General features: G+C 45.7%; 1 protein-coding gene across 1 annotated transcript in view; it reads left to right on the top strand.

The window, feature by feature from the left end:
- CCNJL (cyclin J like) overlaps positions 1–26,960 on the top strand; it is an 81,813-nt gene that overhangs the window by 50,637 nt on the left and 4,216 nt on the right. Inside the window, exon 3 of the mRNA XM_007949912.2 lies at positions 24,987–25,289. Coding sequence (XP_007948103.1) covers positions 24,987–25,289 — 303 coding nt within the window. The remainder of the gene's footprint in view (positions 1–24,986; positions 25,290–26,960) is intronic.

Genomic DNA, 26,960 nt, shown 5'->3' on the forward strand with positions numbered 1-26,960 from the left:
ATGGATTGACACCATGGCTGCAACAGCGGGCTCAGGCATAGCAATAATTATAAGGATGACGCAGGACTGGGCAATGTTTCGTTCTGTTGTGCGTAGGGTTGCTGTGAGTCAGAACCTTCTTGACGGCACCTAACAACAACAATCCCAGTTCCATGGTACTTTCCCTTTGCACACTAATGTTTTCATTCATTGCCACTTCTGCATCTACTGCTTCCCTGGGAAAACAGTGCAGGGTTGACTTTCTCTGGGCTGTGTGTGTGCTGTTGGCACTGGTATCAGGTAAGTGGAAAGCAGTGGACTGTTTCTTCAAACACAACTGAGGGCGACAGGTCCATTTGTTTCTTGGGTAAAGTTCTGACCTCTGGTTTTTGTAGGAGAGGCTGAGTCCTCATACAGGCCTTCATTTCAGGGTCTCCTGTCCTCCTCACCAGGAGAGGGAAGCATCATCAAGCAGAAGGGGCCAGGTAGCCTTTCTGCAGGGGAGAAGACCTCTCTGTGGGGGTTGGCCCTGCAGCACAGGGTGCCTCAACCCACATGAGTCTGTTGTGCTGCAAGACACTTACTGTAGAAAGGCCTTTCTCCTTACTGTAGAGGGTTGTTGTAGTTTTTTAATTAGAAATGGGCTGTTGTCATTAAACTCAATGCCATCAAGTTGATTTGACTCATAGCAACCCCTCCATGGGCTTCTCAATGGAAGTAGATTGCCTAATCTTCCTTCTGAGGAGTGGCTTGTGGGTTTGAACCGTCAGCCTTCTGGTTAGCCATCACATGCCTTAGGCACCACACCACCAGAGCTCCTGGTGGCACAATGCCTGTTGTCATTAAACTAAAACTCACTGCCATCGAGTCAGATCCAGCTCATAGCAACCCCTCTTTGGGTTTCCAAGGCAGTATCACTACGGAAGTAGATTTCCCAGCCTTCCTTCTGAGGAGTGGCTGGTGGGTTTGAACCATCAGCCTTCTGATTAGCAGCCAAGTGCCTTAGGCATTACGCCACGAGAGCTCCTTAGCAATTCTAGGTGTCATCAATTCGATTCTGACTCCTAGTGACCCCATGTGAGTAGAACTTTCCATAGCATTTTCTAAGCTCTAATCTTTACAAGAGCAGATTGCCTGGTCTTTCTCATATGGAGCCTTTGGATGAGTTCAAATTGCCAACCTTTTGGTTAGTAGCTGAGCTCTTAACTATTGTACCACCGGGGCTTCTTACAAACGGTCTATTCACTTGTAAAAGGAGTTTCAAAGAATAGAATAAAAACCTGTTGCCCATCCCCCTCTCCAGAGGTAACATCTGTGGACAGTTTCTTATGTTTTCTTCCAAAATGGATCTAGGAGTCCCTAGGTGGTACAAAGGTTTATGGTTCACATCCACCCACAAGCACGTCAGAAGAAAGGCCTGGCAATCTATTTCTGAAAGATCACAGCCATTTTAAAACAATAAAGGATCTAGTGTATTTTCCTACACTATGGCCTGTGCAAATGCAGATATTATTTACACAAGTGAGTTCATACTAAACTTGTTTTCTTCATAGTATCTTAGGAAGCATATTTCCATGTCAGTCAATGTGGACTTCCCTGATTGTTTGTGTTGACTGGAGAGTCCTCCATGTTGTAGTTGCACTGGCATTTATTTAGTGATTCCTCTATCAATGAGCAGGAGCTCTGGTAGCATAGTGCCTAAGACACTTGACTGCTAACTAGAACACTGGCGGTTCAAACCCACCAGCCACTCCTCGGAAGGAAGGTTGGGCAATCTACTTCCATAGTGATACTGCCTCGGAAACCCAAGGAGGGGTCACTATGAGTTGGGTCCGACTCTAAAGCACCTAACAACAACTATCAATGAGCATTCAAATTACCTGATTTTTTTTCCCCACTGCTGTTAGCTGTATGACAGCAACTACTCTTTTCCCTAATTCTTTGCACACTTATGTGAGTATGTCTGCAAGAGAAATTCCTAGAAGTGGGATTGTTTTTGTCAAAGGGTGTGTGCATTTAAGATTTTAATAGATAGCACTAAATTGCCTTGCAGTAGTTTAACTCAACTGACAGCTAATGAAAACCCTTTTCTCTTAAGTTGAGCTTAATTTCTGAGAGCGTTTGTAGCCATTCCTCTCTTCCTAAACAACAAACTTTAAAAACAAGAGTAATGTTTCTTCTCTATCCTTGGCCCCTCACCAGTGTTCACGTGTGGCTTTTCTCCTGTGTCCCCAGCGGCGAGTACATTTTTGTTCCATGCTCCTGTTTTGCTCTGTCCAGGATGCACAGACTAGGAATGAGTTCTGAAACTAATAGCTTTTAGGGCTCTTTAACCCAGAAATCAGTAGCCTTATCTCTTGGAGCAGATCCCAATCAAAGCTATTGCTTGCCTGGTACTTGTACCTGGAGCCTAGAGATTCCAAGAGAGGCCTGTTTTCTCCCAATAAAGCCTCCTCACCCCCATCACTCCCCCCTCACTTCCCCCATACACCCTTTCTTTGATTACTTGGCAACTGTTGCTTCTAAGGGACAGCTTCTTTTTGACAACAGGGCAGGGGTCTGGGATAGGATCATCCCCTGTTGGAGATTTCGGAACCTTGAAAGCTGCTTTAATCCCTTCTGGTAGACGGGATGAACTAATGAGGGGTCTTCCTGCCTGGGAAGCTATGCACACCAGCTCCCCCGCACCCACCCATACCCACCCAAGCAGGGAATGCTGTGAGATGCCTCCAGGGCTGCAGTTGTAGGCAGGGGATGCAGAGAGGGCGGGTTTTCCAGGTGGCCTTTTTCAAGGGTGTATTTCAGACAAAGCATGACATTTATTTATAGGATTAAACCCAAATCTGCAGGAAAGCGTGGCCGCCTCCTGTGCAGAGATGATTTAACAGCTCCTTGCATCTCACAGAAGAATAGCTAGAAGAAATACATTTCCCTCCTTTGGTGGAGGCATTTAAAAATGTTTCAACATTTAGGAAATCGGGCCAGGTCTTACATTCGATGTGTGCACTTAATGTGACGATATTTATTTATTTCTTCCTCCAAAAAGCTGCGACAGAATCAATGGTGCATCTCCTTCTGATCAGTGGCATTTAGCAACAGGAAAATAAGGTACCACGATGCTTGCCATGCGGGCTGGAAAGGGTGGACCGTTGTGTGAGTGTCGCACTGAGCAAATCCAGGCACAGCTTGAATGCTACAGCAGAGTGAGCTGAGGACATGGCTATTTTCCATTTCCTGTTCCCATCTCCACAGACTGGCAGTCTTAGAGCTGTTTCAGGGGAGGGATTTTTGTGTAAATTGCCTGGCAGACATCTGGCTAGGCTGGAAACTCCCACGTTGTACAATTTGGCTTAGCAAGTCTGGTGCTCGGTCCTGTTGTTTAGGGCCTGGGGTTCTTGGATCTGTATTTTTTAGGGGGGATTTAACATGTAGTATTTAGGAGCTCCTAACCCTATACAGCTAAATCATTTAAAAAAAAAAAAATTTTTACTTGGTCTCTACTATATACCAGTGCCAGGCAGGAGTGCCTGAGTGGGTGGCGCAAATGGTGAAGCGCTCAATTACTAGCCGAATGGTTGGCAAGTCTAACCCACCCAAAGCCCCTCAGAAGGCAGACCTGGCAGCCTGCTTCTGAAAGGTCGCAGCTTTGGAAATGCTATGGAGCAGTTCTCTGCACACATGGAGTTGTCATGAGTCAGAATCAACCCTGTGGCAATTAGCAAGGCACTATGCCAGGTACTGTGTTCAGCTGGGGAGACAGTAGTGAATGGAGGAAATGTCTACAATCTCAACTGCAGATTGAGTCCACACGTGTGTACCTACTGTGCTGAATGCTGGGGAGGCAGTAGAGTGTGAAACAGATCAAGTCCTCACCCTCAAGGAGTTTATGTTCTGGAGACATCTCCTAAAGAAGACGCCTTCAAGCTTGGCATTACCAACAGGTTTCTGGACATATGCCAAGAACAAGCCAGTCACCCCTGTAAGATCAAAATGTCCTTGCTGTTAGGAACAGTCTGGCTTGCATGGATAGCAGGAAGATTACCAGGACTTTGGCATCACGCACCCTATCTGCTTTCCACGTAGTCTGAAGCTTAGCTGCTGGGAGCTAGGCGTTTGCATTTTCTTTTTATTTATTTAACCTTGAGCCCTCTCTGTAGTGAATACCTGTGTTTTATAGCCTCTTATTCACCCCTATTACAGCCTGGATTCCATTATACCATCCTGTTAACGCTGAAGCCCACTTGGGAGTTGCTCTAGAGTCCTTGTTCATGAGGTCCCTCATTTCTTAGGAAAAACCGGATGGAGGATTTTTTAGATTGTAGCTCTTAGTGCCTTGGCTCGGAAGGAAGGTTGGGCAATCTACTTCTGTAGTGATACCACCTCAGAAACCCAAGGATGGGTTGCTATGAGTCGGGTCCAACTCCCCAGCACATAACAACAACAACAACAGTGCCTTGGTTTGGAGAGTCAGGTTCCTCAGGGTGTAGATTTTCTGCAGCTTGGAGACTGACCCTTGGTCTCAGCAGCCTACCCTTCCATAGGTTCCCATACACTGGTCAGTGTTGTCATTTGTGATAGGATCAAGAGGACAACTTTGGTTCGTTTAAAGCCAGTTTCAAACCTGAAGGAAATATGCTGGCTATTACAACACTGTTGTTGTTGTTGTTGTTGTTATGTGCCGTCGAGTCAGCCCTGACTCATAGCGACCCCTCCTTGGGTTTCCGAGGCAGTATCACTACGGAAGTAGGATTGCCCAACCTTCCTTCCGAGGAGTGGCTGGTGGGTTTGAACCACCAGCCGTCTGGTTAGCAGGTAAGTGTCTTAGCCACTATGCTACCAGAGCTCCTATTACAACACTAGGTAGTGAAATTAGAAATTATTTTCATTTTTGGTGCATTTGCCTATATTTTCAAGATTGCCTTCCAGGAAACTGTGTTGCCTCCCCACCTCCCAAGTCTCAGTTCTAATTGCAGGCATTTTGGTGTCTAGACAGGAAATGTCTCTTCTTTGTCACTGACATATCTGGGGTTTCTGGGACTCTTCTAGGAAAGTCTAGCACCTCCAGACTTGGGGGCACTTGTGGAGCAGGTTCATGCCAGGATATCTTTGGGCCAGGGCAGACCCATTCTGGAACATTCTCTGGCAGTTACTCTGCCATTCTGGTTTCTAAGGTTCCCGTCAATGGCATTTTGCCTTCTGGGGGGTTTAAGATATTTTTCTTCAGATAATGTTTGTTCCTTATAGAAAAATTAGGAAATTAAAAATATATATAAAGACTGAAATAAAAATCACTTGCAATCTTATTTTTTTGTTTGTTTGTTTTCCCTTTAATCAGAGTGTTGGAGCAGAGGGTGAAGCCTGGCCTCAGTGATGATGAAATAGCTGTGTTTGCATGTGTATGTCACGTAGGTCCTGAATTTTTTAACGGGTTTTTAATGGGTTTACTCATTTAATTCTCAAAACAACCCTATCAAGCAGGCAGTGTTATTTTCCCCATTAACAGAGGAAGAAACTGAGGCCCAGGAGTTAAGGTAACTTGCTAGGAAGCAGTGTGACTGGAAGGGAAACGCAGGTTGTCAGCCTCTGAGTCCTTGTTCGCAGCCATTACACAACATTCTCCTTTGTCCTAGAGCCAGACCACTTCCTTCCTTGGATGCTCCAGGAGGACTCAGGCCAGGGGATGGGGAGGTTGCTGGGAGACTCTTGGGTCCTCTGCGTTCTGAACTGGCAGGGATCCGTTTCAGTTGACCTGGATGAAAACACCAGCCCTCAAACATCTGAAAGAAGCTTTCCTCTGGACCTGGAAAAGAGTGGCCAATTTTGCCTTCTCCACCCTGTTCGCAGCAGAGGTTTAAACAAAGGACCCAGGGACCCGGAGGTCCACACCTTCGGCCCTACAGCCCAAGAGAGCTTACTTTCTGCTTTTTCTACAGCCTCATCAGGCAGTCCAGAGTCAGCCCCTGAGGGGTCAAGAATAACCCACTGCAAAGCAGTGATACCAAAGCCTTCATTTCAGGAAAGAACTCCTTTCCTGCTGGGGCAGCTACTGTCTGAAGGCATCACTTGGTTGCTTCATCCTGAGACAGGGACAGCTTTGCAGCCAGAAGAAGAGAAGCTGGCATATGACCCAGATGGCTGAATGCAACCTTTGACCTAGAAGGCATTTTACAATAAGCTCTTGAACAAAAAAAAAATCATTCTCACTCTCACCCTAGCCTCTGTTACAAGAGTTAGACTCAGAAATTGATCTGTTAGAATTCTGCTTGTTGTCATTAGTTCTTTTCTTCCATCCTCCAGTATTTATTGAGAGACTGCAGAGGCAACCATGAACAGAATAGCCTTGCTTTTCAGTGGGGAAGGAAGAGGTACTGGAAGCAAGCTTTTATTTTTTTATTTCTTTGTTTCCAAAGGGAGCACAGCCAGAGGCGTTCCCAGGTCACACTCAGTCTACCCAGTGGGCCTTGAAAGCCCATGTATGGCTGATTTTAGAAATTGGTTATTGAGACATTTCCTAACCTCAGGGTCCCTAGACATCCCTGCTCGGAAGGAAGCGGCAACAGCAGCAGGTCTTTAAGGGCAGAGTGGAAGGGGAGTGCTACCTAAATCTCTCCCCCAGGACTTTTCACAACTTCCTCCCTTCCCTAAAGACCACAGAAGCACTGCCTGATTGCTGGAGAGTTTTCTTGTTCTGTCCCTGGCTTTTTTTCTCCACCATGTCATATCCCATTCAAAAACTAAATTGTCATTGCCTCTGTGATGGTGATTATGGGGTTGGTCTTGAATCAATCACCATCTGTCTGTCAATTTGTCATACTGTGGTGCCTTGCTCAATGCTGTGATGCTGGAAGCTATGCCACTTGTATTTCAAATACTAACAGGGTTATCCATGTGTGGTAGTTAAGGTTATGTGTCAACTTGGCTGGGCCTGGTTTTGAGTGGCTGGTCAGCTGAATTAGTTATTCCCCATTTTGATAAGCAACTCCATAGTGGAATCTACTATGAGCAGCTGAGTAGCTGCCTTAGGGATGTGGTCTGCTTCCAGTATATAAGAAGAAGCTTTGAGAAAGGTCTTTGAGCTTTTGGCACATCTGGAGCTTACATTTGGCCAAGTCTTCATCTCAGTGTTCTGCCATGTTGCTTGATAATTTTGGGACTGTGCTGTTTTACTAGTCAACCTTGGCTTTGTCAGCCTCAGCAGCCAGCAGCTGCCTGAATTAAGAAAAGCCCCCAGGCAAAAAAAAAAAAAAAAAGAAGGTGGGGACCAGGTTTGCTGGTCCAATGGAGCCTGGTGTAACCACTGAGACTATGGCCCCTAGTTGCCCTTCAGGTCTGGAATTGAACCCACAACTGTGGTTTCCAGCCAAACAAAGTACAGGCATGTGAGTTAAACATTTACCTCAAGTAGACACACGCCCTGGAGAGAACAATCATGGGAGAAGGAAGGGCTGCTTATGCACAGGGAGATAGCTCAGGGTGCAGAAGAGTATGAAGGGATGGACACTGGGAGGAGGTAACTATGGGGAGGAAGTGGGAGGGGAGCTGCTGCATTGTAAATTTTGGTCAATGACATGAGACAAAGTATATGTGAACTGCTGTATGAAAAGTGAATTTACTCTGTAAATCTTCACCCAAATCCTAATAAAAAAAAAAAAGAAAAGAAAAGCCCCCAGGTTCAGGGGCCGGGAACAAGAGGCAGAGCTGAAGCCCAAGGTCAGAGGGCCTTCGCTCAGCCCCTAGAGCTGGCACTTTGAACTCAGACATCTAGCCTCCAAAACTATAAGAGAATAAATCCTGTTTGCTAAAGACAACCACTTGTGGTATTTCTGTTAGAACCAAAACACCATGGCAGACAGGTCTCAGCAGAGCTTCCAGACTAAGACAGACTAGGAAGAAAGGCTTAGCAATCTGCTTATACATTAGCTGATGAAAACCTTACAGATCACAAGGGAAGAGGACATTGTTGACTCGTTTGCTTTGAACATGTCGTCAGGAAGGATCAGTCACTGGAAAAGAATGTCATGTTTGGTGAAGTGGAGAGCCAGTGAGGGCAAGGGAGATGCTCAGGAAGATGGATTGGCACAATAATGGGCTCAAACATGCCCACAATCATGGGAATGATGCAAGACTGGGCAACATTGTGTTCTGTTATATATGAGGTCACCATGAGTCAGAGTCAGTTTGACAGCAACAATCTATCTGTCCTGATTCAAGCACAGGCTTATAAAGAAAAGTAGAGTGGCCAAAAGGTGGACAACAGCCTACATATATATCAACAAATGAATGGATAAACAAAATATGGTACATACACACACGGAATATTACTCAGCTACAGAAGGAAATGAAGTTCTGATACTGCAAAAAGGACATAGAGGTGACATCTTCTGACCTCAAATTTCACAAGAGGAAGGCAGAATCACCATCAGCAGCCCAAGGTTATTCCTGTGAGGCCAGACATGCCACTACCCTCCCAGCTTTTACCAATTCTGATACCAACCATCCCTCCCACAGCACTCACTACTTCTCTGCTGGGTTTGATAATTCATTGCAATGGCCACACAAGTCACAGATAATACTCACAATTATGGGTTTATTAGGGAAGTAACAGGCTACAATTCAGATTCAGGAATGCACTCAGGATACAGTTCTTCAATCACGACAATCTACTTTCTGCTGTGCCCTCAGACATGCTTCTCTGGGCCTTGGCCTCTTGGCCTGGTCTCTGCCCTGTTTGGGCAAGTGTTACAAAGCTCTTTTAGCTCTAACAATAGCTACAACTAGGTACACTCCACTCCGTTAGCAAGCTTTCTGCCCAAGGGCACTCAGCTTTCTTGTTCTATGGGCCAGGTAAAGCTGCCAGGATAGCTCTCTCAGCTGGGTTGTTTCTCTCTGCTGGGGCCTCTCTGCCAAGGTGATTTAGTGCAGGGATCACGGGTCCAAGGATGCACTCTACTTCACTTCCAGCTCTTCTCTCTTGATGGCAACGAGATACCCTCTCTGTCTAGGAAGGCTCATTTTAAGCCTGGCAGTGTGACAAAACTAACCAGTCCCAACATCAGAGTTCACCTTATTTGCATGGTGCCACCCAGTAGTCCAGTGGTAGTTACAAAGTAATTACAAAAGTCTTTGTAGTTACAAAAGTCTTTGTAGTTACAAAGACTATGGCTAGAAAAGTCATAACTAGTAATTCCCTGCACCACAGATACATGTTACAACATGGATGAATCTTGAAAATACTATGTTGAGTGAAATAAGTCACACACATAATATGATCCCACTTACATGACTGTCTAGAATAGGCAGTGTACACAGACTTACTGAGGACCAAGGTACACCTGACCCAAACCATAGTATTTTTAGTTTTTACCACATGCAAAAGCTAGACAATGAGTGAAGAAGACTAAAGAAGAATTGATGTATTTGAATTATGGTGTTGGTGATTGTTCTGGTTACCTAGTGCCACTCTGACAAGAATATACCTCAAATGACATGGCCTTAACAAACAGTAGTTTACAGTTTGGAGGCTTTAAGTCCAAGTTCAAAGTGCCAGGCTCTGGGGGCTGGGTGAAAGCCCCTCAGCCTTAGGCTTCAGCTCTGCTTCCTGTTCCCGGCCCACTGGAGCTAGAGGCTTTTCTTCACTCAGACAGCTGCTGGCTGCTGAGGCTGCCAAGCCCAAGGTTAACAAGTAAAAAGGCACAGTCCCAATGTTACCAAACCATATGGCAAGCCATTAACTCAAGTCCATTGTAAGTCCCAAGGTCAGCAGAGCATGGCAGGCTGCTGAATAACGACATGGCTACATGCAAGGGTCAAGCATGCCATATGCTAGAGACCATTCCCCAAGGCGTCTGCTTATATACAAGAAGCAGACCATATCCTAAAGGCAGCTACTCAGCTGCTCACAGTAGATTCCACAGTAGATAGTAGCAGTTGATTATCAGTCTCATCATAGGGAATACTACATCCAGCTGCCCAGCCACTCAACCAGGCCTAGCCAAATTGACACAAAAACATAACCACTACAGTGATGAAAACTGAATATACCCTGGACTGCCAGAAGAACAAATCTGTCTTGGAAGAAGTATATCCAGAATGCTCCTTAGTAGCAAGGACAGCAAGACTTTGTCTTGCATACTTTGGACATGTTATCAGGAGAGACGAGTCCCTGGGGAAGGACTTCATGCTTGGCAGAGGGTCAGTGAAAAAGAGGAAGACTGTCAATGAGGATTGACACAGTGGCTGCAACAATGGGCTCAAACATAGCAGTGGTTGTGAAGATGGGGCGGGACTGGGCAGTATTTCTGGGCAGACTGTGTTAGAGCTCCGTCAGCACTCAACGACCACGCCACACACCAGGGTACCCAACAGGAGATTTTATTAAAGAGGCGAAAGGGCGCCTGCACTGAGGAAGGACAGAAGAAGAAGAGGAGGAAGAAGAAGAGGAGAAGAGGAAGAAGAGAAGAAGAAAGAAAGAGGAAGAAGAGGAGAGGAAGAGAGAGTGAGCAGGGGAGAGGGTGGTCTTGTATAGACCTGGGGTTATGAGGTTGTACATCAGAGCTGGGGGAAGAGGTCTTAACCTGTCAGAGGCTATGTTGCCTTTTAAAATTCGCGCCTTGCAGGAAGCTCAGTTTCTGACTTCCTTTAACTGACTTATGACCTTGGGTGGGGCAGCAGGGAATGAAGAAGAACCCAGAAGAGCAACGCAAGATGGCGTGGCATATCTCTAACAGACTGTTCTACTGTACATTGGGTCCCTATGAGTTAGAACTGACTTGACAGCACCTAACAACAGCATCCTTGGAAGGAAGATGGGGCAATCTACTTCCGTAGTGATACTGCCTCGGAAACCCAAGGAGGGGTCGCTATGAGTCAGGCCCGACTCGATGGCACATAACAACAACATACAGACCTAAGGTCATTAGTGATTACCAGGAGAAGGCAAGAGGGAGGAGAAAAGGGGGACTCTGTGCTTAGGTGATAATGAGCTTCTGTTAACCATAATAGAAAAATTTGGAAATGGATAATGTGATGGTTGAAGATGATGAATGCAATTAGTGTCACTGAATTAAACATTAATTGTAAAAACATGTTGAAATGGCAAATGTTTTATTATATATATGTATAGATATATTTACCACAGTTAACATTTTTTAAAAAAAGAAGAGAAAGTTCTGATGCTTGTTGAACACCAGGCACTATTCTAAGGTCAATAGCAGCAGGTTGTCCTTAGCACATTCTATATATTCTACTGTTCCCATTGCCCATTGTAGGAAGCGTAGGCCTGAGAAGGTGAGACTTGCCCTAGGCCACACAGCCAGTAAGTGGCTGAGCCCTGGTGGAATCCAGGATGGTTATTGTCAGTGTGTGCTCTTCCCCAACATGCTGCGTTGCAGAGTAATGGACACTTTTTGGAAGCTGCTGCCCTCTGAGTAGTTTCCCAGCTTCCTAACCTTATTGCTTAAAACCTGTCTTCCCCTTATCAACTGGATGCATGAGCAGTGGCCCCTTTGGGAAAGAGTGGAAACCCTTTTTGCCTCTAATAATTACTAAAGCCAGAGGTTTTTTTTTGTTTTGTTTTGTTTTTTTAAGAAAGAAAGGATTCCTTTATTATAGAAAATTGGAGGTTCACTCCTTTGACTTAAATCCCATTATTGGAAGATGTTGTTGTTGTTAGGTGCTATCCATTGGCTCCTATCATGGCAACCCTGTGTCCAACAGAATGGAACACTGCTTGGTCCTGCACCATCCTCACAATCCTTGCTATGCTTGAGCCCCATCATTGCAGCCATTGTGTCAATCCACCTCATTGAGGATCTTCCCCTTTTTCACTGACTGTTGTTGACCTAGTCTGTCTTAGTTTGGAAGCTCCACTGATAGCTGTCCACCATGGGTGACCCTGTGGTATTTGAAATACCAGTGGCATAGCTTCCAGTATCACAGCAATACACAAGCCGCCACAGTACGACAAATTGACAGACAAGTGGCAGATTGGAAGATGTGCTAGTGGACAAAGACTCCAGATTTGAACATGTTCTATAGAGACCCTTTTATTAAACCTTAAACAGGACAAAGATAAAAACAGAGACAGTCATCTCAGATATGGGAAACCATCAGCACACACCCAGTACAGAGGCTGATGGAATCTGTTGAATCATAGTCGTAAAGTTCATTATGTACAATAGAAAATAAAGGAAATCATCACAGGATCTTGATTGGTGGCAGGTCAATCCATCACTGCCACAGGTAGGTCTACTGAAGCAGAAGGGACTATGACTGGGATACATACATAACCGCAAGTTAAAAAAAAAATAAAGGTTACAAGATTGGTTCTGGAGTTTTGATTACCTGACTGTGGTAGTCAGCATATGACTTATGACCATAGGACCCTGAGTCATAGTCAAATGGACCCCAACCTTTAACCTAAATTAGATAACATGCGTCAGATTGGCTATTTTTGGTAAATGCCCAGGTAAGTTCCCTAGTTCTTTGTGAGAGGCCTTTCTGCATGTCTACCTTCAGCCACACTCTTCCTGAGAGCAAACTGCCCTTCCCTGGACCAGGCTGGCCTTCTCTCAGTATAGTCACATGGCTGGTTTAATGATCAGAAAGAAGTCAGATGGTGTCTGAATTTATGTGAAGACTAAGTAGAGCTCCTGCTGTAGGCTACAGCCTTCTGCAAACCAAGTGCTTTAGAAAGGGAGCTCTGGTAGCGTAGTGGCTAAAGGCACTTGACTGCTAACCAGAAGGCTGGTGGTTCAAACCGACCAGCCGCTCCTCGGAAGGAAGATGGGGCAATCTACTTCCGTAGTGATACTGCCTTGGAAACCCAAGGAGGGAGTCGCTATGAGTCAGGTCTGACTTGACGGCACATAACAACAACAATGCAAAGAAAAACTTAAAATAGAAGAGCATAAGCACAGGGGAGGGACATAGAGAAGAGGGTGACGTTACATGAGGAGGTACTGCAATTGGTTTGACACCAAACCCATGAGGATTCCTACACCCAGATAGATAGACTTATAAAGGGGACTTATTATAGAAGTCCTTGTGACTATATCTGAGACTAATTGGGAAAACAAAAGAGACTCACTGCCATCGAGTTATTTCTGACTCATAGCAACCCCTCCTTGGGTTTCTGAGGTGGTATCTACAGAAGTAGATTGTCCAGTCTTCCTTCTGAGGAGTGGCTGGTGGATTTGAACCACCAGCCTTCTGGTTAGCAGTCAAATCCATTAGGCACTAGGCCACCAGAGCTCCCTAATTGAAGGGGATCTAAAATGTCCTATAAGATGTCTACCCTCATGGAGCAGATAGCCAGACTTAATTTTGCTTTGTCCCTTACCAGGTGGGTGATAGGGGCAAGTCACTTAACCTTTCTGAGCTTCCATTTCCATGTGTGAAGCACCTCTAACCTTAGAGGTTTGTTACAGAATTGGCTGGAAGGACCCTCTGTTAGAGGCATGCTAAGCACAGTACCCAAAGCTTCCCCCCATCCTGGTCACCAGTAAAGTGAGGGGGGGTGCAAGGCCTCCCTCCCCCTGAAAGCCAGCATCAGGCCTCAGATGCTAGAGAGAACAAAATACTGAAACGCCTGCCCTCCTGGAGCTCATGTTCAGGTGATCGACTTCTCTGCTGCCTCCTAACCAGCTGTGTGACCTTGGAAAAGTCCCACCCTGTGGGGGCCCCATCTGGGAAAGGCCTTGGACCCTGCACTCCAGCCTACTTCTCTTCCTGGCTATGAACCTTGCAACTCCTGCAAACTCACTGCATCTAGTCAGTTCTGACTCATAGTGACCCCCTTTGGGTTTCCAAGGTGGTAAATCTTTATAGAAGTAGATTGCCCAGTCTTCCTTCTGCAGAGTGGCTAGTGGGTTTGAACCTCCAACCTTCTGGTTAGCAGTCAGCTGCCTTAGGCACTATCCCACCAGAGCTCCTATGAAACTCCAGAGGTAGGGTCAGAGTTCAAGGTCAGAGTACAGTGGAAGGAGAGCTGGAGTGACTCTAGCATCTGTTCTAGCAACACATCTTCTTTGCACCCAGCCAGTGGATTGGATCTCATGGGGCCTTTGTTGTAGGGGAAAAGAGACCTCAGATTCAAACAGGTTCAATAGGGACACTTTTATTAAACCTTGGACCAGACAAAGACAAAACAAAGACAGCCATCCAGGATGAGGGAAACCATAAGCACATAAACAATACAGAAAGCTGAATTGAGTCCGCTGAGTCATGGCCTTGGGGCTAATTATATATGATTGAAAACAAAGGGAATAATCACAAAATCATGATTGGTGGCAGATCAATTCATTACTATTGCAGGCTGGACTACAAAAGTGGGGAAAGGACCATGATTGGGATACATACATAATTGAAGAGTTACAAAATTGGTTCTGGGCTTTGACTATCTGACCAGGTGGTGGTCCAGATATGACTCATGACCATTCGACCTGAGTCTGAGGCTCCAGGTGGCTACAAAAAAATACCAGGACCCCAACCTTAATTTAAATTAGAAAAGGACACACTCAGGCAAGTTCCCTATTACTTTGTGTGTGCATAATCTGCTTTCAACCACATTCTTCCTGAGGACAAACTGCCCTTCCCTAGGTTTATCCTGGAACTTGTCTATACATAGCTACAGTATTGAAGGTCAGAAAGTACTCAACTGACATCTGAACTTATGTCAAGATTCAAAATGGTTAGGGCTCCCACTGTATGCCATGACTTTCCACAATCCCAAGTGCTTTAGAATTTAAGCTCTAATACAGCTTTATTTTCATCCCTTGTAAGAAAATGTCTTCTAGTACCAGCCACAAACTCTACTAGTTTCATACACCCAACTAACAGGACTCCATAATCTCAGATCGAGGTGCAAAGAAAACTGTGTTCAATAAATAATCCAGGCAGCAGCTGCTAACATTTATGGAATGCCTCCTACCTGCTGGGTCCTGTGCCAGTTACTTGCAATATCTCAGGGCGACCTCCCTCCCACCCATGAGGCACCGCATTCTAAGTGATTGCCCAAGGACACACAAATTATAACTGAGTGTGGACGGAAACTGGCACCTAAGCATGAACTTGAGGCCCTTGGTTAGGCATTCTTGTTTCTGGTCAGGACCTCTCCAGGAACCTGGCTTTCCAGGTCATGGTGCTCCATAGCCCTCATTAACTCTCCTCTGGACAAAGCCGTAAAAAATGCCTAGTAGATTGTATTTAAATTGCATTTAAATTCTTTCTACTCGGAGAAAGGAAGAATCTGAGGAGAAAGGAGTTAGCAACAGAAAGGCCTCCACTTTCCCAGAGCTTCCTCTTTCCTTGTCAGTCTCCACCTTTTTTACTGCCTGGTGCTTCCCACAGCCACCTGGAAGGTGTCAGGGCCCCCCTGGAGGTTTGAACCAGGCCAGGCCCCATCCCAGCAACTATTGGTTCCTCAGACCTACTTCCCCCTCTTTATCACCACACTGAACAGGGCAGGGAGCTGCCCAGGGATTTGGGGATACACAAGGGGTCTCACTTTCCAATCAGATTTTGTTTCTCATTCTTGGATGAAAGGGGGGAAAGACTTCAATAAAATGGAATCAGAGGTGGCCATTTTCAGAGAATAGCTCTGCCTCTTTTTCAAAGCAGTATGTTTCTTTAAGGAGCATTGATGGTGCTCAGCTGCTAACAGAAAGGTCAGCAGGCTGGAACCCACCAGCTGTTCCTCAGGAGGAAGATAGGGCAGTTTCCATAAAGATTAGATTACAGCCTTGGAAACTCTAAGGGGCAGTTAATGGGTTTGTTTTTTGTTTTGATTGTTTCTTTAGGGCAGAAAAGTAGCCAGCTGTTGCTTTAAAACCATCTCTTTAGTCAGGAGACTTTGGACCAGTCATTTAGCCCCATCTCTGAGCCTTGGTTAATGGACTAATGGGCATCTTGCTGGCATGACCTGCTGGGGCACCATCCAGGAGCAGCACAGATGGCAGCCTGTTTAGCTGCGAGTGGACAGCCTCTGGGCCTGAGTCAGGAGTCGGAGCAACGCTTAGGGTCTGCAGTATGCTGTTCTGTGTTGTTGCCCTTTTTATTTAAGTATGTATTTTTAAAGGCAATGTAAATGTTAATGATTGTTGGAGCTCGAGAATGCATTCATGGGGGTTCATTGTTGCTCTCTCTATATGTATTTTTTAATGTTTAAGTAATTACAAATACCTCGTCTCCTGGGTCTAATTCAGAAAAGTCAGGACTCCTGTTTGAGCTGCCACAAGGTTTGATTGCCAGGACAGTAGGTGGTTTGGGAAATGTCCACTTTGGCAGAAGAGAAGCCAGTCTGTGAGTATTCTCCTGCAGCACAGTGGATCAGCCTTGTCTTGCTCAGTCTGTGGTTAAGAGTTTAGACCACTTGGCCAGAGTCATGGTCATCACTCCACTGACTGTGAAACCTGGGACTAATTACCATCTCTTTGTGCCCACCAGCCTCAGGGAGTGGCAAGAGGAAGCAGTCAGGTGTGTGAAGAGCAGGCTGATCCTGGCACGTAAGAGGAATTAGGTGTTTTGTCACCACTACACATGTGCACCTTGCCTGGCCGAAGATAGCCAGGGTAATGTCTTAAGCAGGTTTAGCATTATGTTTATGGAGCTTCCACTATTCAAATTTGAGACAATGTGAACATCAAAAAAAACTGTAGATAGAATGATAGAATTTTTAAAAATCCTTTTTCAATCCCACTGTAATAGTTTATTCAGGAAGATATCATCAGTGGATGCCAAATCACTGATTTAAGGTTGCTGGGAAACAGGATGTTCTGTCTCTGAGATTACTTATTAATTTCAAAGAGAAAATGGTACCTTTAAAATGGAGATATCTTGTATCACCACCTTAACCAAGTGTTCAACATAGTGTTGCCGTTGAGTTTTTGTGAGGATCTGGGAGTACTGGGCACTAAGCACAGTGCCCAACCCAGAATCAGGACTTCATGCATTTCTTGCAGGGCTCATATGGTAAGTTGACATACATCTAGTTGTGATTTAAAAAAAAAAAAAAACAGTTACCTTTTAGTTGATTCCTACTCATGACACCCCTATGTGTGTCAGACTAGAACTGTACTCCATAGGTTTTCAATGGATGGTGTTTTCAGAAGTAGGTTGCCAGGCCTTTCTTCTGAGGTGCCTTTGGGTGGATTTGAACCTCTGCCCTTTAGCTTAGCAGTGGAGCACATTAACCCATTTGGGACTCCAGTCATGAGGAAACTATTGGGCATATCCCAAATATGGGATGTTTTACAAGACAACTGACCTGGATTCTTCCAAAGAGTCAGTATCATAGGGGAAAAAAAACAGGACAAAAAAGAAAGATAGGACAAAAGAGACATAATAAACATTGTTATGTATTCTTTGAATACTACCCAAAAACAACAGAGATTATAAAAGGGGGGGACTACTGGGGAAAGTCAGATATGGATTATGTGGGAGAAAATAGTGAATTAGCGTTAACATTCATAGGATTGCTAATAGTGTTATGATTCTGTGTTGTTGTTGTTGTTGTTATGTGCCGTCGAGTCGGCCCCGACTCATAGCGACCCCTCCTTGGGTTTCCGAGGCAGTATCACTACGGAAGTAGGATTGCCCAACCTTCCTTCCGAGGAGTGGCTGGTGGGTTTGAACCGCCAGCCTTCTGGTTAGCAGTCAAGTGCTTTAGACTTAATTCTTAGGAGATGGATGCTAAGTATTTAAGGTTGATGTATCATACATCTGCGGGAGCTCTGGTAGCGTAGTGCCTAAGGCACTTGACTGCTAACCAGAAGGCTGATGGTTCAAATCCACCAGCCACTCCTCGGAAGGAAGATGGGGCAATCTACTTCCGTAGTGATACTGCCTCGGAAACATAAGGAGGGGTTGCTATGAGTCGGGTCCAACTCAACACATAACAACAACAACATCATATCTGCAACTTAATTTAAAATGGTTCACCAAAAGCAATAGTTATATGCATACAAACCCAGAGCAAATATGGGTGAATGATCATACGTGCTCTTTCATACTTTCTGTAGATACGAATTTTTTAAAAAAGTAAACAGTTGAGAGGGGAAAAATGTTTCAAAGTAGTCAAGGAGAGTCTGTGGCTCTTATCTGACTTAGAAGGACTTGTGTCCCCGCCCCTCCCTAGGGACCTGCCTAAAGCCTGGCATCTGTTGTCTGTGCAGTTTGTTGATAAAGAGGAAGCAGCTGAGTGGTGCTTGGTGGTGGTGCTGCTTGAGGCAGCATGCTGGAGACAAAGGGCTGCCCCCTCAGGGTCATGAGAGGAGGGGAGGAAATGTCTGCAGGGCACATGCACCACCAGGAAACTCATAAACTCTTTTCTGGCTGCAAAATATATTGTGCTGGGGAGTAGTTGCTAAACTAGTGAGCTTTTTCTCAGAGCCTCCAGGAATCTCAAGAGGCCCTACCTGGAAGAGTTTTTGTGAGGATATGGGAGTGCTGGGCACTAAGCATAGTGCCCATCCCAGAATCAGGACTTCGTGCATTTCTTGCAGGGCTCATACTAAACACTTTTCAGCCTCTGTGATCATCCTAACATGGGTGGATTCCTAGATAGTTGGCAAAGCAATAGCCTTTGGAGTTTGGTGGCATGCTGTTTGAGTCCATGACAATCATGTTGAGGACTCACACCCAGTTCTGCTGGGCTCTAGCCTTCAGTGTGGTAGTCCCCAGGAGACATGGCCTCCCTAGCATGGGGAGTAGAGGGAGCAGGTGAATCAGGTTCCTCAGTAATCCTTGTTAGTCACCAACTCATGTGTGCACAGTAGGACTACTACTCAGGTTTGCAGAAACAGACCTGCAGGTCTTTTTTCTGAGGCACCTCTGTGTAGGTTTGAACAGCCAACCTTTTAGGTAGTAGTCGAGGACTTAAACATTCCGTCCAAGGACTCACAGTAATCCTTGGCCTCTTCCACTTGAGGTTAATCCTCTTGGGCCTGTTAGCTGGGGAAAAGGCAGAGTTCTGAATGGTTTGAAAAACCCCAGGTGGAGAGAGGAAAGTAATCTGATTTGGCACATGTGCCTTGTGGGCTGCCAGCAATGCCTCAAGGGGTGTCTGCCTCCCCCAGTGACAGTGCTCGTTTCTCTATGGCTCTGACCTTCACTGTGCTTGCTACCTTCTGCTCTGGGGAAGAAAAGAGAGCTTGTTTCTGTTGAGCACATGCAAACAATGTTGGTTGGAGTTCAGTGCAAGGTTCAGGGAAAACCTTGGCAATTTTGCAAAAAAAAGATTTTTTTTCCTTCTTTTTCAAATTGCACAAGGAATACATGATGATTGGAGAAAAATTGGAGAATATGATAATCAGAGATCACCAGAGAATAATTCAAATGGCCTTAAATTCCATTATCCAGAGAAAACCAACCCTTCATTCATTCATTCAAGGAATATTTACTAGACATCTACTATGGGACAGCAGTCCTTGGGTGGGGCACATGGGTATTGTATTCAGTTGCTAACTGAAAAGTTGGAAGTTCAAATCCACCCGGAAGCATCTTGGAAGAAAGGCCTGGCATCTACTCTGAAAGCTCAGCCATTGGAAACCCTGTGGAGCACAGTTCTACTAGGACACACACAGAGGGGCCGTGAGTTGGAAACTGATTTGTGCTATGGGCCAGGTACTGTGCTGGGATTTGGGGGCATAGGAGTGACTCCAGATTCAAACATGTTCTATAGAAACCTTTTTATTAGGCCTGTTGTGGTGGTGGTGGTGGTTATGTGCCATCAAGTCGGACCCGACTCATAGCGACCACTCCTTGGTTTTCTGAGGCGGTATCACTACAGAAGTAAATTGCCCAACCTTCCTTCCGAGGAGTGGCTGGGGGGTGTGAACTGCCAGCCTTCTGATTAGCAGTCAAGTGCCTTAGGCACTAAGCTACCAGAGCTCCTAAGACAGGCAAAAGACAAAACAAAGACATCATCCAGAATGAGGGAAACTATCAGCATGTACACAGCACAGAGGCTGAGTGGAGTCCACTGAGTCATGTCCATGGAGCTAGTTATGTATGACAGAAAATAAAGGAAGTCATCACAGAATCATGACTGGTGGCAATTTAATTCATCACTGTCACAAGCAGAGCTACAGAAGCAGAGAAAGGACCATGATTGGGATATGTACGCAGCCATAGATTAAAAAGGGTTACAGGATTAGTTCTGGGACTTGACCACCTGGTCAGGTGGCTATGTGGCTGCTATGTAGCCATGAGTCCTAGCTACAAGGTGCCAACAAGACAATACCAAGACCCCAACCTTTAACTTGTTGTTGTTGTTGTTGTTAAGTGCCGTCGAGTCGTTTCTGACTCATAGCAACCCCATGCACAGCAGAACGAAACACTGCCCAATCCCGCTCCAGCCCCACAATCCCTGCTATACTTGAGCCCATCATCGCAGCCACCGTGTCAATCCATCTCATTGAAGGCCTCCCCCTCTTTTGTCGACCCTCCACCCTACCAAGCATGACATCCTTCTCCAGGGAATGGTCCCTTCTTACCACATGACCAAAATAGGTGAGACGAAGTCTGGCCATTCTTGCTTCCAAGGAGCATTCTGGCTGCACTTCCTCCAGAACAAAGCTGTTAGTTCTTTTAGCAGTCCATGGCACTTTCAGCATTCTTCACCAGCACCACAACTCAAAAGCATCAACTCTTCTTCAGTCTTCCTTATTCAATTAACTTCACTTAACTTAGATAAAATGTGGCTAGTTTCAATGGATCATTAAGGACACACTCAGGAAAGTTTCCTAGTTCTTTGTGTGAGCAGAATCAACTTACAACCACATTCTTCCTGAGGGCAGAGTGCCTCTCCCTAAGTTTGCCCCAGATTTGTCCATACATAGCCACATTGCTGGCTTCATGATCAGAAAGAACTCAATGGCACCTGAACTTATATCAAGACTCAAAATGGAGTTAGGGCTCCCATTGTAGACTGCAGCCTTCCACAAACCACATGCTTTAGAATCTAATAGTCAGACAAAGTCCCTGTCTTCATGGGGTTTAGAGTCAGGTGCCAACCACAGATATTAAACAAGTAATACAGTATGAGAGGCGTCATGTAGAGTCCTCTGAACTGAGTCCAGGAGAACACAAGTTAAGGGAAGTGATGGGAAGAGCACTCCTAGCCTGGGGAGGAGTGGACCTTCCACAAGGCTGGATCCTTTGCTTGAGGGGCAGTAGGGGAGGCATGAGGCTTCAGTGCAGAGGCCAGGCAGCCAGTCCTTACTCCCAGAATTTCCAGCCATGCAAGAAGTTCTCCTTGGGCAGCTTTGATCTTACATTCTCCTCTGAGTTCTTATTTGTGCAAGAAAAGTGAGGTTGTGCCTTGGAGGCAATGGCCATGCCGAGTCCTGACAGGCAGGATGGTGTGTGGAGTTGCTGTAAGCCAGTGGCTGGCAGCAGTTGGCCATCATTTCCAGCTTCACCGTGTTGTCCATTCCCACTTGCTCAACTTCCACCTGTCACAGGGTGGAGCTATACTTTGCACCATCTCTACCCACTGTCTTAGTTTCATAATGCTGCTATTACAGAAATACAAGTGGTAGCTTTAACAAACAAATTTATTTTTTCACAGTTCTAGAAGCTCTAAGTTTGAATTCAGGGTGGCAGTGGCTCTAGGGGAAGGCATCCTCTTTGCTGGCTCTGGGGGAAGATCCTTGTTTCCAGCTTCTGTTACACAGTTCCTTGGTGATCTTCAGGTGGTTCCTTTCTTATGTGCCTGATCTGCTCTTTTGTATCTCAAAAGACACACCACTCTTATGGCCTCATTAACATAACAAAGAAAACTCTATTCACAAATGGGATTGCAGCCACAGGTGTAAAACCAAAACCAAACCCACTGCCATCAAGTTGATTTTGACTTATAATGACTCCCACCACCCCATTGAGTTTCCAAGGCTGTACATCTTTACAGAAGCAAACTGCTTCATCTTTCTTCTGCAGAGCAGCTGGTAGGTTCCAACGACCAATGTTTTGGTTAGCATCCGATGCCTTAACCACAGCACCACCAGAGCTCTTTACATCCACAGGTGTGATTATTTCCACAGGCATAGTGAGTTCGGATTTCAACTCATAGTTTTGGAGGACACAGTTCAATCCTCCATAACACTTAGCGGACTGTTGCCAGGTGCTCGGAGAAGATGAGGTGCCTGGCATCACAGAGTCACTATTTCTCTTTTGTTGTTATGTGCTATGAAGTCAGACGCGACTTGGCAACCCCTCCTTGGGTTTCCGAGGCAGTATCACTACCAAAGTAGATTGCCCCATGTTCCTTCCGAGGAGTGACTGGTGGGTTTGAACCACCAGCCTTCTGGTTAGCAGTCAAGTGCCTTAGGCACTATGTATTTTGAGGCCCTATTCAGGACTGTAGGAGCTCTGGTAGCATAGTGGCTAAGGCACTTGACTGCTAACCAGAAGGCTGGTGGTTCAAACCCACCAGCCACTCCTTGGAAGGAAGGTTGGGCATTCCTACTTCCATAGTAATACTGCCTCGGAAACCCAAGGAGGGGTCGCTATGAGTCGGGGCCGACTCGATGGCCAACAACAACAACATTCAGGACTGTATTGTATCCACTGTAGGAACTGCCTGTCGAGGCTTCTTCCTCATCTATCATCGAAGCATGAGATTCTCATGAGAATGGGTCAGAAGGCACCTGCAGTTGTGAGCAGGGTTGTGAAGCTTTGTGTTGTTCCCTTAGTTATCTCAGACAAGTGCTTCAAGGTCAGCTGGGTCTTCCCACTGCCTCATCTGACTTGTTCAGCAGCTGCTCTGCACCTCATGAGATTGGGCTTGGAGGACAGTAGCATGCAGACCAAGGCCAGGTCCTCAAGGGGTCACCATTTTACATGGGAGTCATACAGTACATGGGGGCTATGGTCAGGGAAGGATGCCCTGAGGCTGTGACTTGAAGGTGAAGACAAGTGGAGGTGGGCTGAGTAAAGAGGTGTTCAGGAAGAATATTCCAGGCAGAGGGACCTGTGTAGACAAAGCTCACAGGTAAGAAGAGCACATTATTTTCAAAGAACCACAAGTCATTGATCCCACAACCAGGTATAGGGAGACTTCCCAAGTATGAGGGGCATTGAGGTTAGTGGGTTGCCCTGTAACCCACCCCCAGCCCCCACCCCTGGTCCTCGCTCTTGACCCTCAGTGTACCCAGGCCTGACTCTCACCTGCCAGCAGCTGTATCTCTTTAGCCCAAGATCCTCTCTGGCAGCTGGAGCCCATTTTCCTTTTCTGTGGTGAGCCAGAAGTGCAGAGAAATCATTGCTCCCTAAGAACAGTCCACACTGTGACCACCAATGGTTAATATGCAAATACCTCTGTCCATTTGACCTTTGGGTGGGATAATCCAAGGGCCATGTTTTATACTGTTTCTCAGAATTCCTCAGTAGGGTGAAACTCCAGTTGGCCACAGTGGTGACTAGTGTGGTAATATATCCTTACTGGCTTTCCTCTCTTTCCTGTCGACTTCTCCCTGACCTCCTGATGTTTCCTGAGATCGCCTCCCAAGCAAGCTGTTTCTGAAGGAACCCAAGCTAAGACCCAATCTACAGAGCTTAAACTCGATAATGAAGACAAGGGGAGCACTGAACAGTTTTACATAGGATCAGAAGGACAGGATCAGATCTGTAATCTTTCTCATTGTGGCCTGGAGGTTGAGTTGTTGAGGGCCATGCAGGGTCTCATCTTATTCTCCAGATCTTAACAATGGTTATTGGATGCTTTCAGTGTTGCTGGGCTGAGCATTTGATACGTGTAAAATGTTGCCATAGGTGACGTCTGACCTCCTCTACCTTCACAAGGGGAAGGAGAATCAAGATCACAGCCAAAGGATGATTTCTGTGAGACAGAGTTTAGGTATGTCTCCATCCTCCAATGTCAGAATTTTTACCAATTCTGACATCAGGCATTTCTTCCATGGCACTGTCTGTTTCTCAGCTGGGTTTGATAATTTGTTGAAATAGCCACACTAAACTTATAGACAATACTCACAATTACAGAAATATTAGGAAAGTAACAGGTTACAATTCAGGATCAGAAACAATTCAAGATACAGTTCTTCCATCAGGACAGCTTCTTCTCAACCATGCGTGGAGACAGTCCTCTCTCTGGCCTCTGCCCTGTTCAGACAAGTGTTACGAAGCTCTTGAACTCTGCCAGTAAGTGTCCAGAGGCACCCCACTCCACCAACAAGCCTCCTGCACGAAGATACTCAGCTTTCTTGTTCCCTGGGCTGGGAAGCCCACCACACCTTCTCCTGCTGGTCTCTTGATTATACTGCTGCCATTTCTCTGCCCCTGCTTCTTGTCATCTCTCACTGTCTCTGAAGTTACTGTCCTCTGTCTCCTGGGTCTAGGAGGTTCCCAAGGCAGGGAACCTGGGTCCGAAGGATGCACGCCACTCTTGGCTCTTCTTTCTTAATGGTTGTGAGGTCCCCCATTCTGCCTCTCGGATGGCTTATTTTAAGCCTAGCAGGATGGCAAAACTGACCAATCCTCTCATTAGGGATCAATACAACTGATTTTCATGGCCCCACTCACATAAAGGTGCCATGCACCTTGTGTACATTATTGAGAAGCTATCCAATCCCCATGTTGGGCCGAAAGCACCTCAATTCATAGTCCCACCCAGTCATTTGGTAAGAGTTACAAAGACTATGGCTAGAAGGGCCGTGTTAAGTAATCTGCTGCACTGTAAAGTACATTTTCTCATTGAATTGATGAGATAGGAAACATGATGTATAGGTTCCATTATTATCCCATTTGCAGATGAGGAACTTAGGCAAAGAGAGGTTGAGACACCTGTTCGTGATCACACAGCTGGAAGCAATGGCATGGGGATTTGAGCCCAAGTTTGACAGATCTGAATGTATGCTCTTGGTCCTTTGTAGTCCACCCTTTCTGCTTTCTGTCCACTCTGCCAGCACCTGTCCTTTAGTTTAGCACATGGGCCTTTAGCTTCCTGGGTATGGGCAAGTCTTATCTTCCAGTGACTTGTGTTTCTCCCACAGGTAAGTTCGAGGATAGGGAAGACCATGTACCCAAGTTGGAGCAGATAAACAGCACACGGATCTTGAGCAGCCAGAATTTCACCCTCACCAAGAAGGAGCTGCTGGGCACAGAGCTGCTGCTCCTAGAGGCCTTTGGCTGGAACCTCTGCCTGCCCACACCTGCCCACTTCCTGGACTACTACCTTTTGGCCTCTGTCAGCCAGAAGGACCACCACTGCCACAGCTGGCCCACCACCTGCCCCCGCAAGACCAAAGAGTGCCTCAAGGAGTATGCCCACTACTTCCTAGAGGTCACCTTGCAAGGTGAGGGCAGCAGAGAGTATGAGCCCCATGTCAGGGCCTTTCACCCCTTACCCATCACACAGGGGCCGGTATAAGGCATGTCCCTCCACACAGTCACTCCTACTTTGCTATAGACAAAGAATGAGGGATGAGGAAAGAAGTGAGGAATCGCCCAGTGTGTTACCAGTAACCTTTAAAGAAAAATAGGAGGTTATGTACAGGCACCCAGTACCCTACCAATACCAATAACCTGTAACTTTTCTTTTGGTGACCTGGAACATTACAAATGGTTTAAATAGCACAGATTCACAGGTAGGTCATTCCTGAAGAGCTATCAACTATGCAGATAGGATACAGTAGGGTGATATTTACATCTGCTTTAGCAACAAGAGTTACCCTGTTTGGGTTTGCTTGAAGCCCACTCCTCCCAGTATTTTAAAATCTATTAGGTAAATTTCAACTAGTTGCCATCAAGTCAGTTCCAATTCATGACAACCTCATGAGTATAAGAATAGACCCTCTCCGTAGGGTTCTCAGTGGCTGATTTTTCAGAAGTAGATTGCCAGGCCTTTTGAGGTACCTCTGAGTGGACTCAAACCACTGATCTTTTGGTTAGCAGCCAAGCCCATCAACCATTTACACTACTCAGGGACTCATTAGGTAAATTACTAGACTAGAAATTTACAACCACCCAATGACCCACTGTGGTCATGAGTAACAACGGACCCATCACCCAGGTGATGTTGTTATGTGCCGTCGAGTCAGACCAATGGTGATAGTGAGCGTTAATTGAGCTCTTACTGTGAGACAGGCACCTTATTTCAATATTTTGTATATATTATATCTCATTTAAACCTCACAAAGTCATATGAAAATATTTTCTATAATTCCCACTTTGCAAATGAGGAAATTGTTGCTCAAGAGGTGAAGTAACTCACCAAAGGCCATTGCTAGGATTTGAGCCTGTAACCAATATACTACACTGTCTGATGGCTATTTTAAAAGGCAATAGTTGAAGTAGTTGACAATCACAGACAACCTAAGACAGCATAATAATGCAGTGATAACCAAGCACAGTTCATGAAAATTATGAGAATTTCCACTCTTTACTTTTGCACAGTTATAGATCAACTTTGTCACATTGGCAGACATCTTCCTAAAACATCGGGTAAGAATCCCCAGTAAACCTAAGTAATGTACCAATTTGGTTTGTCAAACTTTTATAGTCATTGATTCATTCATTCATTGGATTTTTAGTGAGTGCCTACTGTGGGTCAGACATTGTTACTAGTAGTAAGTAGCCTTTGTTGTTGTTAGCTCCTGTCAGGTTGGCTCTCAACTCATGCAGCCCCATGCACAATGGAACAAAACAGTACCTGGTCCTGTACCATATCCATGATCTGTTGCACATCAAACCATTGTAATCTATAGAGTTTTCACTGGCTGAAAAACTGGAGGAAGCTTCACTGAAACCTGTTCAGTCTCATAGCCTTCCCAACCAACCCCAGCACATTGCTGTTGAGTTGATTCTGACTCATGGTGATCTCAGGATTGTCTTGGCTGTTAAATCTTCATGGAAGCAGTTCTCTAAGCCTTTGTTCTGCAGAGCACCCTTTCTTTCAGTTAGTGAAAACCATTTGCGCCACCCAGGAACCTTACCATGTTGTTGTTGTTGTTATGTGCCGTCGAGTC

Source organism: Orycteropus afer, unplaced genomic scaffold (assembly GCF_000298275.1).
Source record: "Orycteropus afer afer isolate SDZICR_OR568_19922 unplaced genomic scaffold, OryAfe1.0 scaffold00257, whole genome shotgun sequence".
Taxonomy (NCBI): domain Eukaryota; kingdom Metazoa; phylum Chordata; class Mammalia; order Tubulidentata; family Orycteropodidae; genus Orycteropus; species Orycteropus afer.